At 38.1% G+C, this 14,825-nt stretch overlaps 1 protein-coding gene across 1 annotated transcript in view; it reads left to right on the top strand.

Moving 5' to 3' along the window:
• LOC307120914 (ras-associating and dilute domain-containing protein-like) overlaps window positions 1-6,629 on the top strand; it is a gene marked incomplete at its 5' end in the record, with an annotated part of 28,648 nt that extends 22,019 nt beyond the window's left edge. The window contains 3 exons of the mRNA XM_079808170.1: window positions 242-372; window positions 2,389-2,528; window positions 5,846-6,629. Coding sequence (XP_079664296.1) covers window positions 242-372; window positions 2,389-2,528; window positions 5,846-5,933 — 359 coding nt within the window. The 3' untranslated portion in view covers window positions 5,934-6,629. The remainder of the gene's footprint in view (window positions 1-241; window positions 373-2,388; window positions 2,529-5,845) is intronic.
• Between the last annotated feature and the right edge of the window lie 8,196 nt (window positions 6,630-14,825).

Genomic DNA, 14,825 nt, shown 5'->3' with positions numbered 1-14,825 from the left:
GTTTCCACCAGCCCACAGCAGAAGATCTGTATGGGAACATGAAAATGGTCATACTTGTGTCATCATTATGCAGAATTGACTGATGTTTATGGCACACAAAACCTGTGAAAATCTGAATTTTTTTTGGGGGGGTGGGGTGATGTTTGACCTTGACATTCTGTGACATTTGATTTAGTTTATGCTTTTAATCTAGTGAAGACCCTGAGCTGATAATGTGATTCATTTGATGTTGTTTTCTCAGTAAAGAACGGCCTCGCAGGAAACTCAGACCAAAGAAAAGAGGAAGATGAGGATGATAGAGAGGATGAGGTGTTCACCGTAGAGCTGATGAAAGGACCTCGTGGTCTTGGTCTGGCACTGGTGGATGGAATGGTGAGAATTATCTTTGTCCTATTTTTCTATTCGATGGATCATTCTATACTTGTCCACTCTTACTGTATCTACAGTGTATAGTATGTAAATTACACACAGTATATGTATTTTGTGGAATGGAATAACTGCATGATGGGATTTTTTTTAAGATTTCAGTTTTTTTAAGTACATTTCGGTAATGATAATTTAGCAGGAAAATGACCTGGACAAGTTTTAAGTTGAAGCAGATAAATAAATGATGGTCCCTCTGGTGAGTTGATTAGCATATTGACTTAAATAGTTGTTCCTTCATTGTGATCATGGTGTTGAAATTTTACATAGAGAAGAAGGTACTTCATATCATTTTCTCTGTAGATGAATGCAAACTATAATGTCATTCGAGCTTGCTGCACATCTTTTTTTTCCCCCAACACTTTATACTAGGCCAGTCAACAGCTGTTATGATTAAAAATAACAGGGGCTACACTATCTGGACATGTAGCTTCTGTTCCAAAACTACTCCCTATATAGGCAACATCCTAACCTTTAAAGGGGAATATACCCAAAAATCCAACTCCTGTCATCATTTACTCAAACTCATGTTGATCCAAACACAACAAGTCTTTTGTTTACCTGAGGGATTTCTGTCCCTCTATTGAAAGTCCATTCTGCCAAAACTTTGACGCTTCAAAACTTTCATAAAGACATCATTATAAGTAATCCATATATATCGAGTGGTTAACCCTTAAAGCATAACTCGGGTCTTTAGTGACCCGGGATGCCATTCACTACCCTCCTCCTCATTCATTTTTTAAAGTTAGACATCAACCTTCTTAGTATTCCCATAATTTTTTTAAACAACCCGAGGTCTGTAACAGTGTAAGTATATTTTTTTCTGCACAACAATAATTGAATCTTTGATGACCGAATAAGTGCAGTTCACCTTAGATTTTTAAGATTTTTAAGATGAAAGTTTTGAGAATATGTGTGAGATGGTGAATATGAGGCAGATGCTGAATATACTGAAATGAGCTCTGACGAGGACAGTGATGATGGTATAAAACATCTGCTCAAACTGAACCCTTCCGAGCTCCAGAAGATAACAAAATATGCTTTATTTGATTATTCTGTTATTGTTACTCTAATATCAGGAGAGTTTTATATTATCAAGACAGGCAGAGATCCATCCGTGTGTTAGATATATATCTGGAAAAGACCCGAATATTTAATAATGATTGGAGAAACATTCATGCATTTAAGGGATAATATCTTCTGAAGAGACATGATCCCTTTATATGATGAACGTATTCGGGGAAAATAGGTCTATTTTATTTAATTATATTTCTATCTGGCTAGATTTCTTCACTTAACTTGTTGCAGTGTATTATGGGATTTTCTTCTTTGCAAAGGATACATGTATTGCGACCTTGGAATTTTGGTTTTGGTCAAAGATATCTTGGATGGCAGTACAATGTTGTTGCCTACCTTTTGTAACAGATTTCGCATCTTGAGTGCGTCTTTGAGGCCTTAAAATACAGCCTATGTAGGCAGCTCACTGTGTTTTGGAACAGAGCCATAGTTCGTTAGAGCTTCTTTGTTCACTTGCTCAGAGACTTTGGCCCTATAAATGACTTGGAATTGCTGACTTAGGTGTTAGCTATGAGGTACACGTGTGGGGGGTTATGTTTTACGAGAAGCTGCTCAGTAGGGGATGAATGGGTTTTCATTGGCCAAACTGATTGTCTTCTGAAGCCAACAATGAGTCCAGAGCTTGACTGAACGTGAGAAGATCTCCCAGAACTGCAGTGACATTGAGGTTGATGTAACAATAAGATGAAGTAATAACCTGGTGACTGTGCGGTTGAGCCTTCAGACACAATAAAACATCTACTTTCTCCATGTGACTCAGGACGCTCTCAAACAAATGCATCAATGCCACTAGAGTGATACAGATGGGATAAAACAAATCATTCTTTTCCTGTTCCTCGTCTGGTCATCGCTAATCTCGAGTCTTCTCTTTGTTTTGGCTTGTAATAGAAAACCCCCCTGCGAGTGAGTGGGATCTACGTGAAGTCAGTGGTGCCAGATTCCCCAGCAGCCCTCAGCCAGAGACTCAGAGTGGGCGACCGAATCCTCGCTGTGAATGGAGTCAGTCTGGTGGGCGTGGACTACCACAGGTGAACACTAAAGTTTTAAGAGACAAACAATGTTCACGTCATGAAGTTATGAAGATGAGCAACAATTGATTGTAGCGGCTTGCATTGCGAAATGCTAAACATTCTATAGTTGCCATGATAAGTTCAAAAGACTACCGGTTACTCATTAGATGAACAAAAGTTTTTAAGTTGACTTTAATTGGAGCAAAATTAGTTGAGTTAACTTAAAAAGTTGAGTGTGATTTTTAAGTTAACTCAACTTTTTTTCTGACATGATGCCTTCCTGCTGAAGGGTGTCCATTTTATGTTGAAATACTTCTTTGTCTCCATTGATTAAAACACATTCCCATTTGCATTATTTTTAACTCGATTTTTACTGGTTTGGTTGTAAGCATTGATTCTCTGATTGAAAAAAGCCCCCATGAGCCATTTGAGAGCAAATATATACAATATTGCCAAAAAGCTGAAAAATATTGTATTGTTTTAGTGATATGGCCCATTCATAGGCAGGACTACCTGTTGCTCATTGTTTTGGAAACAGATTTATTTTTGCAATTGCCACTGCATCAATGTTTAATGTTTATATTTATTAATATTTAATCACCCTCATGTCATTCCAAACCTGCATGACTTTCTTTCTTTTGCGTAACATAAACTATCTTTTGAAAAAAACCAAACTGTTTTGGTCAGTAAATATCTTTAAATACCAATTCAGGTTAAAAAAATACGAATAATTTCGTATTTAATACAAAAAAATGTACGCAAAAGAAAGAAAGTCATGCAGTTTTGGAACGACATGAGGGTGATTAAATATTAATAAACAGAATTTTCATTTTTGCCCAAACCATCCCCAAAATATATATATTTTTTAAATTAAATTATATTCTAGATAAGAAACTAAAACTGCCAGTAGGTGGCAGTAAATGTCTAAATGTGACCCTGGAGCACAAATCCAGTCATGCATCTCATGGTTATATTTGTGACAATAGCCAACAATACATTGTTTGGGTCAAAATGATAGATTTTTCTTTTATGCCATAAATCAAATTAAGTAAAGATCATGTTCCATGAAGATATTTAGTAAATTTCCTACCGTAAATATATACAAAATGTATTAGTAGTAGTAATATGCGTTGCTAAGGACTTAACCATACATCAATGGAAATATTATTTATTCAGCTTTCAGCTAAATAAATCGACCTTTATGACTGGTTTTGTTGTCCAGCGTCACAAATGAGTAAGTCATTGCCTGTGTCCCAATTTAAAGGCTGCATCCTTCAAAGTCCGCGAAGGTCAGAGTTTTGTTAGGGTTAGCGTTGTTAAATGGGACGGTCACATTATTCGTACATTCTTACAGTAGTTTTTGGTTTATTTAAATTTTTATGTGAATCAGAATTAAAAACAGCATAACAAATACTAGCATGTGTACACAGCAAAATCCCCAGTGTTAAATTAACACTCCTCAGTGTACATATGTGTCCACACTACAGGGTGTTAAAAGTAACACTTAAGAAGTGTTAAAGTTAATGAGATAATTAAGTGATTAATTAAGTTATGATTGACCATTAGTGATGAGAAACACAAGAACTACAACTGACTTCAGCCACAGCTTTAGATGAAATCAACTGAAGATAAAAGAAGACATTAAATCTCTGAAGATCTCAGCAGAGGAGGATTAAACAACTCCATAAACAGCATTACCAGCTTCACACATTACTAACCAGACTGACTTTATTTCTGTCAGGCGACTACAGAAGCTCTTACTGAGGTTTAGATGTTTATGATTTATTGCAAATAATAGTTTTGTTTGACGCCACCATTATGGTGATCAGTGTTGCTTTAGTTGGGCTCTTCGCCCTTGACTTGTCAGCATTTTTTCTCTCTGTCTGCTGTAACTGTTTGTCACGGTGAGAACAGCAAGAGAAAATTTACGATGACAAGTTGATGACAGATGATGTTGGCTTGTTGTTGATGATAGAGTTGTTATCATCATATAGTGCCTTATTTGCTGTTGTCCTGAGAGTCTTGGATTATAGTAGCCTTGTGACTCTTCAGCAGGAGATCCAGCAGTGTTTTCATCAGATAAACTGGTCAATGTTTAAAACATGTACACAAGTCTTGTTTTCCGGTTTAATAACACATCACACAATAAGCACCTCTAACTCCTGCGAGATTTTCTCACACACAAACATCAAGAATCAGCCTATGAATCTCAACAATGGTGACATGCTTCATGCCGCAATGCATTCTGGGTGCATCATGCAAAACTCATCCATGGCTCCAAGAATGCATTGCGGCATGAAGCATGTCACCATTGTTGAGATTCATAGGCAGATTCTTGATGTCTGTGTGTGAGTTAATCTCGCAGGAGTTACAAGTGATTAGTGTAGAATCTGCTTTAAAACCTTATTCAGCTCTACTGATTAAAACCAATTTGGATCTTTCCTGGAATCACAGTAAAAAAAAAGTTAATCAGTGATTTAAATCACTATACAATGATCATATTCTTATCACTGAGCAGCCGACAGCATCTAATTGTGTTTACTCTTGCTTTTTTTGCCATAGCAAACTCAGATACAGCAGCCAGAGAAACTCTAACATTAAAATGTCATCAAACTCCCCAACTAAAGAACACACTGTTCTGAACAAAAATGTAATTTTCAATAAGAGCTTCTGTAGTTGTCTGACAGAAATAAAGTCAGTGTGGTTAGTAATGTGTGAAGCTGGTAATGCTGTTTGTGGAGTTGTTTAATCCTCCTCTGCTGAGATCTTCAGAGATTTAATGTCTTCTTTTATCTTCAGTTGATTTCATCTAAAGCTGTGACTAAAGTCAGTTGTAGTTCTTGTGTTTCTCATCACTAATGGTCAATCATCACTTAATTAATCACTTAATTAGCTCATTAACTTTAACACTTCTTAAGTGTTACTTTAAACACCCTGTAGTGTGGACACATATGTACACTGAGGAGTGTTAATTTAACACTGGGGATTTTGCTGTGTAAATACTCAAGTTCCCCTTTTAAATTTTTATCTTAAATTTCCCTATTTAAGTCTTTCTGTCTTTTACTTCCCAATTTAGGAATTGTTTCATTATTATTATCATTATTTGTTTGCATTATAGTACAAACAAATCTAAATAATTATTTTCTTTAAGCTATATCATTTCTTATTTCTTTCTTTTGATTTTGGCGAGAGAGAAAAAGTGGACATGCATATTTAGTGAGATTGGCTTTATAAGATTTAACACAGACGTCTGAGGTTTCACAGATGAGATGATGGATGCTCTTGATACTAAAACTGAGCGAATGACTCTCCCCTGCTCTGTCTTCTCCTGTCAGTGGGAGAGAACTCATCCGGACGTCCAGCGATTCGCTCCGATTACTGTTGGCCAAAACCGAACCCAGGAGCTTCATCACCAGATGCTGAGAAACAGAACACACTCGCCTGGACGCTCGACTGAATCATTGAGCTGACCTTTCCTCATTCATCCATTCAGGCAAATCTGAAACCAAAGTAAACTGGATTCATTAATGCTGTTATTGAAGTTGTTATTGTTGGCAAACTCTTTGTCTCAAAAGGCCAGAATATCATGTGAATATCTTCCATTCATAGTAGCGTTTATTTCACACTGTTCTTTCTATCTTTAATGTAACACAGTTTAGCAGATGTTTTAAACCCTTGTTTACCAGTGTTTTATTTTCGTTTAGCATCTGTCCGTCTGTCATTTTCTGCTTTCATGAGAAACGGTTGTGGTCCAGACAGGGTTATTTCAGTTTCCTTAAAGCTCAAACTGGAAGGAAAAGACAAATACAGCTTCATTCTCTGTTCGTGACATCCAAATACTGCTGAAAATATCGGCGATAACTACATTAGTTTTTAATATTTAACCAAAAGAGCTGTTTTAAATGGCTCATTTTGCTGATGTTATGAACCTGTACCGTTTTCATATGGATGACATTTCATATTGATATGATTGTGAGATTCCTGATGTCAGTCATAAATGATGATTTTCTCCCTCAGTGCCAGAGAAACAGTGTTATATTGTGTTATATTGTGGTCATGATTGGTTGTAATATTTATGTTATTGTACACGTGTAATAAATATTATTTTGATTTCTTTCTAAGGAAAAGTCTTGTGTTGATAATGTATTACCTATTGTACAGGAAGTTGGAGGTGCACAGCCATCATTTTAACAGCTTATTGGCTTCAGGGATTGTAAATATATGCAAAAAGATCATGTTGTCAAGCATATTGGCTTCAAAACTAACAAAACAACGGGACTGTAGTGACGTGTAGACAACGGGACGTGCGCATGCGCGGGTTGTGAGCGCGTTGTTTGTGTTTGAGCTCCGTCAAATTGATTCATACTCCTTGATTTTCTTCTTAATACTCGCTTACAAACGAATACTTTCTATTATTTACAGCGTGTGAACATATCTCCGATACGATTCTCTATAAAAAACAATCGGATTGCTTTGATATCGCTACTTATATCCGAACTTCCGCTACTAGCCGTAGCCCGCTAGCCTTGCACGCGTGGTAACTTGTATACACCGGTAGCCCGCTAGCCTTGCACGCGTGGTAACTTGTTTAACGTTACACCCGGTAAACACTGATAGCTACAATTCGCCATCGTAGCACTTCTGCTACAATGGCGAATAACTCGGATGTGTGTCTAATGTTACCTTTGAGTGCAGGTGAGGACACGTTCGAGCTGCATTCGGTGCAGTTGGAGTTGGAGTCGTTGGCGAGTCAGATTCGCGGCCTTCTAGACAGACAAGCTGTGCTGAGAGAGCGGCGAACGGCGCTTGAAACATCACGCGCCGATGCGCACAAGTCAGTGGATACTAACATTTTGACTCCGACCTCGTCTACTCCGCGTGTTTCTCTGCACAGGACCCAAGCACCCAGGACGCGATCATCATCCCTGGTTTCGTTCACTCCGGCACCGACACAGCGCCATGGACCCTGGGTGTTTCCACAGCGGAAGACGCGAGCCAGGACCAGAGCGAGGACCTCTCCGCCCCTCCCGGTCTTCGAGATCTCCACCCGGAACCGCTTCTCCCCTCTTCGCGAGACGGAACGCGACGCTGTGGTCATCGGTACTTCCATCGTCCGGCATGTCCACGCTACCTCAGGTAAAGGCAAGGTTATCACTCACTGCTTTCCTGGTGCTCGAGTTCTCGATGTCGCTGCGCAGGTTCCCGAGATCCTGAACGGTGACGAACGCATCGGAGCTGTCGTGCTGCACGCGGGGACGAACGACACCAGGCTGCGACAGACGGAGGTTCTGAAGAGGGACTACAGGAGCCTGATCGAGACGGTGCGCAGAACATCGCCTGAAGCAGCAATCATCGTGTCCGGACCGCTTCCCACGTACCGACTAGGACATGAAAAGTTCAGTAGATTATTTGCTCTAAATGAATGGTTAATGTCATGGTGTAATGAACAGAAGCTGCTCTTTGTAAATAATTGGAATCTGTTTTGGGAGCGACCTAGGCTCTTCCGTCCTGATGGTCTTCACCCCAGCAGAATCGGAGCGGCTCTTCTGTCGGACAACATCTCCAGAGCGCTGCACACCGCCATCATATGACTAGTAAGTCAAAGTCCAAATAACAGTATTTGCTGTCCTAACTTAATTGACATAAGTACCAATGTAGAACATTATATAGAAACTGTGTCTGAACATAACTGTGTAGAACATTATATAGAAACTGTGTCTATTCCTCGTTTAGTGAGGTCAAACATTAAATCTACTGTAGGATCTAGGAAAAATCTAATTGTGATTAAACCAGAAAATCTCAATATTAGTGAACAAAAACAATTTCTAAAACTAGGTCTTCTAAACATTAGATCGCTCACACCTAAGGCGGTTATTGTAAATGAAATGGTCACAGATAATAGTTTCGATGTACTTTGCCTTACTGAAACCTGGCTTAAGCCAAATGATTATTTCGGTCTAAATGAGTCTACTCCGCCAGGATACTGTTATAAGCATGAGCCCCGTCTGATTGGTCGTGGCGGCGGTGTTGCAACAATATATAGAGATTTTCTTAATGTTACCCAGAAAACAGGTCACAGGTTTAATTCATTTGAAGTACTAGTGCTAAATGTCACGCTATTAGATGTAAGAAAGAAATCTGTATTATCTCTAGCCTTAGCTACTGTATATAGACCTCCAGGGCCCTATGCTGCTTTCCTAAAAGAGTTTGCAGACTTTCTCTCAGATCTATTGGTCAACGTCGATAAAGCATTAATTGTTGGAGATTTTAACATACACGTAGATAACACAAATGACGCGTTAGGGGCTGCGTTTACAGATCTATTAAATTCCTTTGGGGTCAAGCAAAACGTCACTGGTCCCACTCATCGTCTTAATCACACACTAGATTTAATTATATCACATGGAACCAACCCAACCGACATAGATATTATACCGCAAAGTGATGATGTCACTGACCATTACATGGTAACTTGCATACTGCGTACTGCTGAAATCTGTCATGTTGCGCCACGTTATCGACCAGGCAGAACAATCCTTCCAACCACTATAGATAGATTCTCAAATACCTTACCTGATCTGGCTCAGCTGCTAAGTGAACCCAAACAAACAGATGAACTAGAGGAAATGACTAGCAGTATGAGCACCATTTTCTCTAGTACATTAGAAATTGTAGCACCAATTAGATTAAAAAAGGTTAGAGAGAAAACTAAAGCACCATGGTACAACAGTGCTACACATGTTATCAAGAGAGAAACTCGTAACTTAGAGCGTAAATGGAAACATACTAATTTAGAGGTCTTTAGAATCGCATGGAAAGAAAGTATGTCACGTTATAAAAAGGCCCTAAAAGCAGCCAGGGCTGAGCATCTCCGCAAAATAACCAAAATAACCCAAGGTTTTTATTTAACACCGTGGCTAGACTAACAAATAAACAAGCATCGCCTGAACAAAATATTCCGTTACAGTTTAGTAGTAATGATTTTATGAACTTCTTCGCTGACAAAATAGAAAGCATCAGAAACAAAATTGTAAATGTACAATCATTAATGATGTCTTATGATTCAACCGCAATTATCGCCCCTCAAGAACTACTACACCGCTTTACAACTATAGGACAGGAAGAGCTAAATAAACTTATCATTGCATCTAAACCAACAACATGTTTATTAGATCCAATACCCACTAAACTACTGAAAGAGTTGTTACCTGTAGTGGAAGAGCCTCTTCTCAATATTATTAACTCGTCTTTATCTTTAGGTCATGTTCCAAGAATATTCAAGTTGGCAGTCATAAAGCCTCTCATTAAGAAGCCACAATTAGATCATAATAACCTAGCAAATTACAGACCAATATCAAATCTTCCATTCATGTCTAAAATACTAGAAAAAGTTGTGTCCGCTCAATTGTGCTCTTTCTTGCAAGAAAATGATATCTATGAAAAATTTCAATCAGGATTCAGGCAGCATCATAGCACAGAAACTGCACTCGTTAAAATCACAAATGATTTACTTCTAGCTTCTGACCAAGGCTGTATCTCAATACTAGTTCTACTCGATCTTAGTGCTGCGTTCGATACTATAGATCATAAAATACTATTAGATCGACTTCAAAATTACACTGGTGTTCAGGGACAGGCATTAAACTGGTTTAGATCGTATTTATCAGACCGCTACCATTTTGTCTGTCTAAATGGGGAAAAATCAAAGATGACGTCAGTAGACTATGGGGTGCCGCAAGGATCCGTGCTAGGCCCTCTGCTATTCTCAATATATATGCTGCCACTTGGTAATATTATAAGAAAACATGGAATTAATTTCCACTGTTATGCTGATGACACTCAATTATATATTTCATCACGACCAGATGAAAACGCTAAATTATCTAAACTGACAGCGTGTGTTGATGATATTAAACACTGGATGACGTGTAATTTTCTGCTATTAAATTCAGATAAAACGGAGGTGTTACTTATTGGTCCAAAAAATTGCCCACAAAACCTCTCACAATACAACTTTAACTTGGAAGGATGTCCTGTCGCTTTATCCACTACAGTAAGAGACCTGGGTGTTATATTAGACCGCAACTTATCTTTCGAAAGTCATATTTCATATGTTACAAAAACGGCATTTTTCCACCTTAGAAACATTGCCAAGCTACGTAACATGCTATCTATTTCTGATGCAGAAAAGTTAGTTCATGCATTCATGACCTCGAGACTAGATTACTGTAATGCTTTATTAGCTGGTTGTCCTGCATCCTCAATAAACAAACTGCAGTTAGTTCAAAACGCAGCTGCTAGAGTGCTTACTAGGTCAAGAAAATATGATCATATAACACCAATTTTATCATCCCTACACTGGTTACCTATTAAGTTCCGTATCAATTACAAAGTATTGCTACTGACCTATAAAGCCCTAAATGGGCTAGCTCCAGTGTATTTAACTGATCTTTTATCGCCCTACAATCCATCGCGCTCTTTAAGATCACTAAACTCGAGGCTTCTGGTCATTCCTAGGATATCCAAGTCCACTAAAGGAGGGAGGGCTTTTTCACATTTAGCTCCTAAACTCTGGAATAGTCTTCCGGATATTGTTCGAGGTTCAGACACGCTGTCCCAGTTTAAAACTAGATTAAAGACGCATCTCTTTAGCCAAGCATTCACATTATAATTAAGTTTTATACTACAGTTAAATCGCACCAACAGCATTAATATTCTGAACAGCAGCTATGCTAATTATTTCCCATCTGCTTTTCTGTTGTTATCTCGGGACACTAGTCCCGAGGTAACTAGTTTGTCAGCTCCAGTTTGTATCCAGCCTCTGATGGAGACTTCAGATGCCCCGACACCTGTGATGAGACGACTCGACGCCTGTGAAGAGACGACTCAACGCCAGCGTTGTTATGGCCTAAAATAATACATGATTGATTAACTTATCCTAACATTTTTTCTTTAACATTCTCTTTTCTAACATTTTTCAATGTACATTTATGAAATGCACTTTCTGTGAAGCTGCTTTGAAACAATGTGTATTGTGAAAAGCGCTATACAAATAAATTTGAATTGAATTGAATTGAATTGACTGTAGTTTGTATTTGACAGGGTGTTTAACTGCGGTCTCGTCCTGCTTTGCTGGGTGTGTTAGTGTGAAGAGGGTTTACAGATGAAGTCTAAATAAAGCAACGACACACTTCTGGTGAACGGGGAGCCCAGCCGCTGTGAGATGGAGGAGAAACACACGAGGAGCTCAAGGGTGTGTCTGTCAGAGACGCTGCTCACCGCAACTCTCAAAGACATTTATAGAGCATTTATTGAGTGAGTTTCCACTGCAGCAGCAGCAGCGACACACACACACACACACACACACACACACACACACACACACACACATGCTGAGACCCGCGCTTTAACAGGATCTTACTCACGTTCACCTCTTTAAAGAGATTTAACAAATGCTGCAAAGCTGCTGAGTTGAGTTAGTTTGAACATTCAGCTGACAGAAGAGCTGATAGTGCCCTTTACTAACCTTATCTGAAGATTTTAGGAAGTTTATTAAATCTCTGAAGTATAAACTGGTATAATTTCAATGTAATGTTACACAACTGGTTTAGTTCATCATTTTCTTTTAAAAAAAAAAGTCTGAGTTTATATGATAGGAACAATGTACAAGTAAATCCTTCTCTGATAAAAACCAGAAGATGATTAATCACATTTCTTTCCACCTGTATCCCTAATGGCCTAACATGTTCGACATTGCAGAAAAACAACCAGGCCAAGAACCTTTTGACTAAAATGTTTATTAGTTTCGATGACATTCATTCATTCATTCTATTTTATTTGTATTTAATTTTACTGGACAAACTCTGTTTAGTCTGTTTTTGGGAAGGTTACAACTTTGGGGTTCAACATATTGTTTCAGAAATAAAACCAGCCAAATGTTGACGTTTCAATTTCTTTAATTGTTTGCATGTTGTTTAAGTTAGCTTTAAGAAAAGAAATATGACTATTTGTAAAATGAAATGTGATAATTTAAGGCGTTTTTAAAAGAGGTAAATTATCTTTACAATTTCACATGATTTTGATTCAGATTTACACCCAAATGGTGCAACTTACCCACTGACTCGGATCAACTTACCTCTTACATGGGGTAAATTGAGCCACAGGAACACTTTTTTTTTCAGAAGCCATATTTTTAGAACCCTGTCATAGATGCATTCGGATCATTTATAATGATAGCAAACATCCTGAAATTACTTTAGATACTTTAATCGGGTGAATTCAGGATGATTGGGACACTTTTTCCAAGTCATCTCAATGTCAAAAGGTGTCCCAATCACCCTGAATTCACCCTACTTCTGCCTTATTTTATCTTATCTTGAGGAGCACATAAGAAAAAAATGGCTCAACTTATCCCACACTCCCCATGCTAATTTTCTGTATGATCTGTTTTCATTATTGAAGTGAATGAAAGTGTTAAAGAGCAAACTGAACTGAATACTGTATCCCACAATGCAATGTGCTTGACTTGACGGGATGAAATATCAGCTGTGATTTGAGTGAATGATTGGAAAACGATGAATTATAACTCAAAACTGAATTAATGCTAGATAACTTATTTCCAAGATGATAACTGGACTCTCTGAATTAAACATGAAGCATAATGAAGTCATGTGACAATATTCTCCTGTTTGAAACATTGAATAATGCCTATGGAGTCACTTACTAAAATATATAGATGCAGTTACAGTCATTCACAAAAACAGTTTGTTGGTCCCCTTCACTAACATTATTACTTGATTTATTGGATTAAAACAAATCATTGTGACACTACTAATATAATACCTCACAAATCTCACTACACTGTAAAAAAATGTTGTTTTAACTTAAAAAGAAGTGTTTGTGCTACTTTAAAATTGTTTAGTCAACTCAAATATTTAAGTTGTACAACTTTACATTTCTAGTTGACTAAACTTAAACCATTTAAGACAGCACAACACTTTTTTAATTGAAACTTTTTTTTACAGTATATGTATAAATAATAATAATTATTAAGAAATGTATAAACCTCTTCATTGTCACACTGATATCCTCTCACTTTTAAAAGCGTTAAACATCTCCAGATATTTGCCTGTTGAACAGGACAATCAAACACTGTTTGTAGACACTGACAGACAGAAGCAGAGTTTGACTTGTTGGTTTGGGTCTGTGTTCGTACAGTATGAGCAGGACTCTCGACAGAGAGAGGGAATAAACCAGCCCAGACAGCAACATAGTGTCGGCACAGATCCGGAACACGTGGATTCCTCAAGAACCAGATGTGGGCCAGATCTGGGCCTGATTATGAAGCCTCTCAATCCATCACGCTTCATCTTTACTGCTATATCTCTTCATTCCCATTACCGGAGGCGTTTATAAGTGTCTCACAGCCGTGGGTGAACGAATAGTGTTGTTAGAGACACAGCAGATCTAGTCTGGAGATTGAGCAGCCCGAGGATGAAGGAGATGAATTCACTCGACCCTCAGGTTAGTCGAGCTCATGTTTTCTTTCACTAGCATGAGCTGCTGTCCGAATGATGTTTGTCTCCCTCTGCTGGATCAAGTAGATCAAACCTCCAGTCAGATCAGACACTTATCCTTCTTGAGGACTGGAAAACAAACTGAGGAGTGACAGTTTATGGTCATGGCAAGTGCTTTCTTACCAATGTGTACAGAAGACAAACACAAGACTGTCAAAGCAACAATCACTGCTGGAGAAACAGTGACTGAACCTGCACTATCACAAGACACTCATTTATCATTTACAGATACTAACCACAGTCACACGTTTAAATATATAACTATTGGATAATGACATTTATTTCTGCAATGAAAGCAGTATTTATATGGCAATTTATCAGCAGGACTGAACATTTATTTGACATTTAGTATTTATTAAACATTTGAACAAACAAAAGTGAAGAGTTGAAGCATGTTTGAGGATCACAGAAAGAGAATATAAAGCTCCTGAAAGGCGAGACTCGTGTTTCCGGTGTTTGATCATCTGTCATTGACTCTCCTGACAGACACACACTGACTGACCTGAACATCCACCGATGAAAACAAACCACAGCGTTTGTTTCACTGGCCACAACAACAATAGTTAAAAGCTTCAATAGCTCTGCTCCCAAACACTACAATATGGACATAAATTATGATTCCTTCTGATCACACAAAAGTGATGTTGTTTTTCCAGTAGTGTTGTCTTGTTTCCAGTGCAAATATCAAAAAGATTCTTGAGCAGCAAAATGACATGAAATCTTGTGAAAGTGATTTTAT

Source organism: Gobio gobio (assembly GCF_949357685.1).
Source record: "Gobio gobio genome assembly, chromosome: 1".
In the NCBI taxonomy this organism is placed as follows: domain Eukaryota; kingdom Metazoa; phylum Chordata; class Actinopteri; order Cypriniformes; family Gobionidae; genus Gobio; species Gobio gobio.
This window is presented reverse-complemented; position numbering and strand designations above follow the sequence as displayed.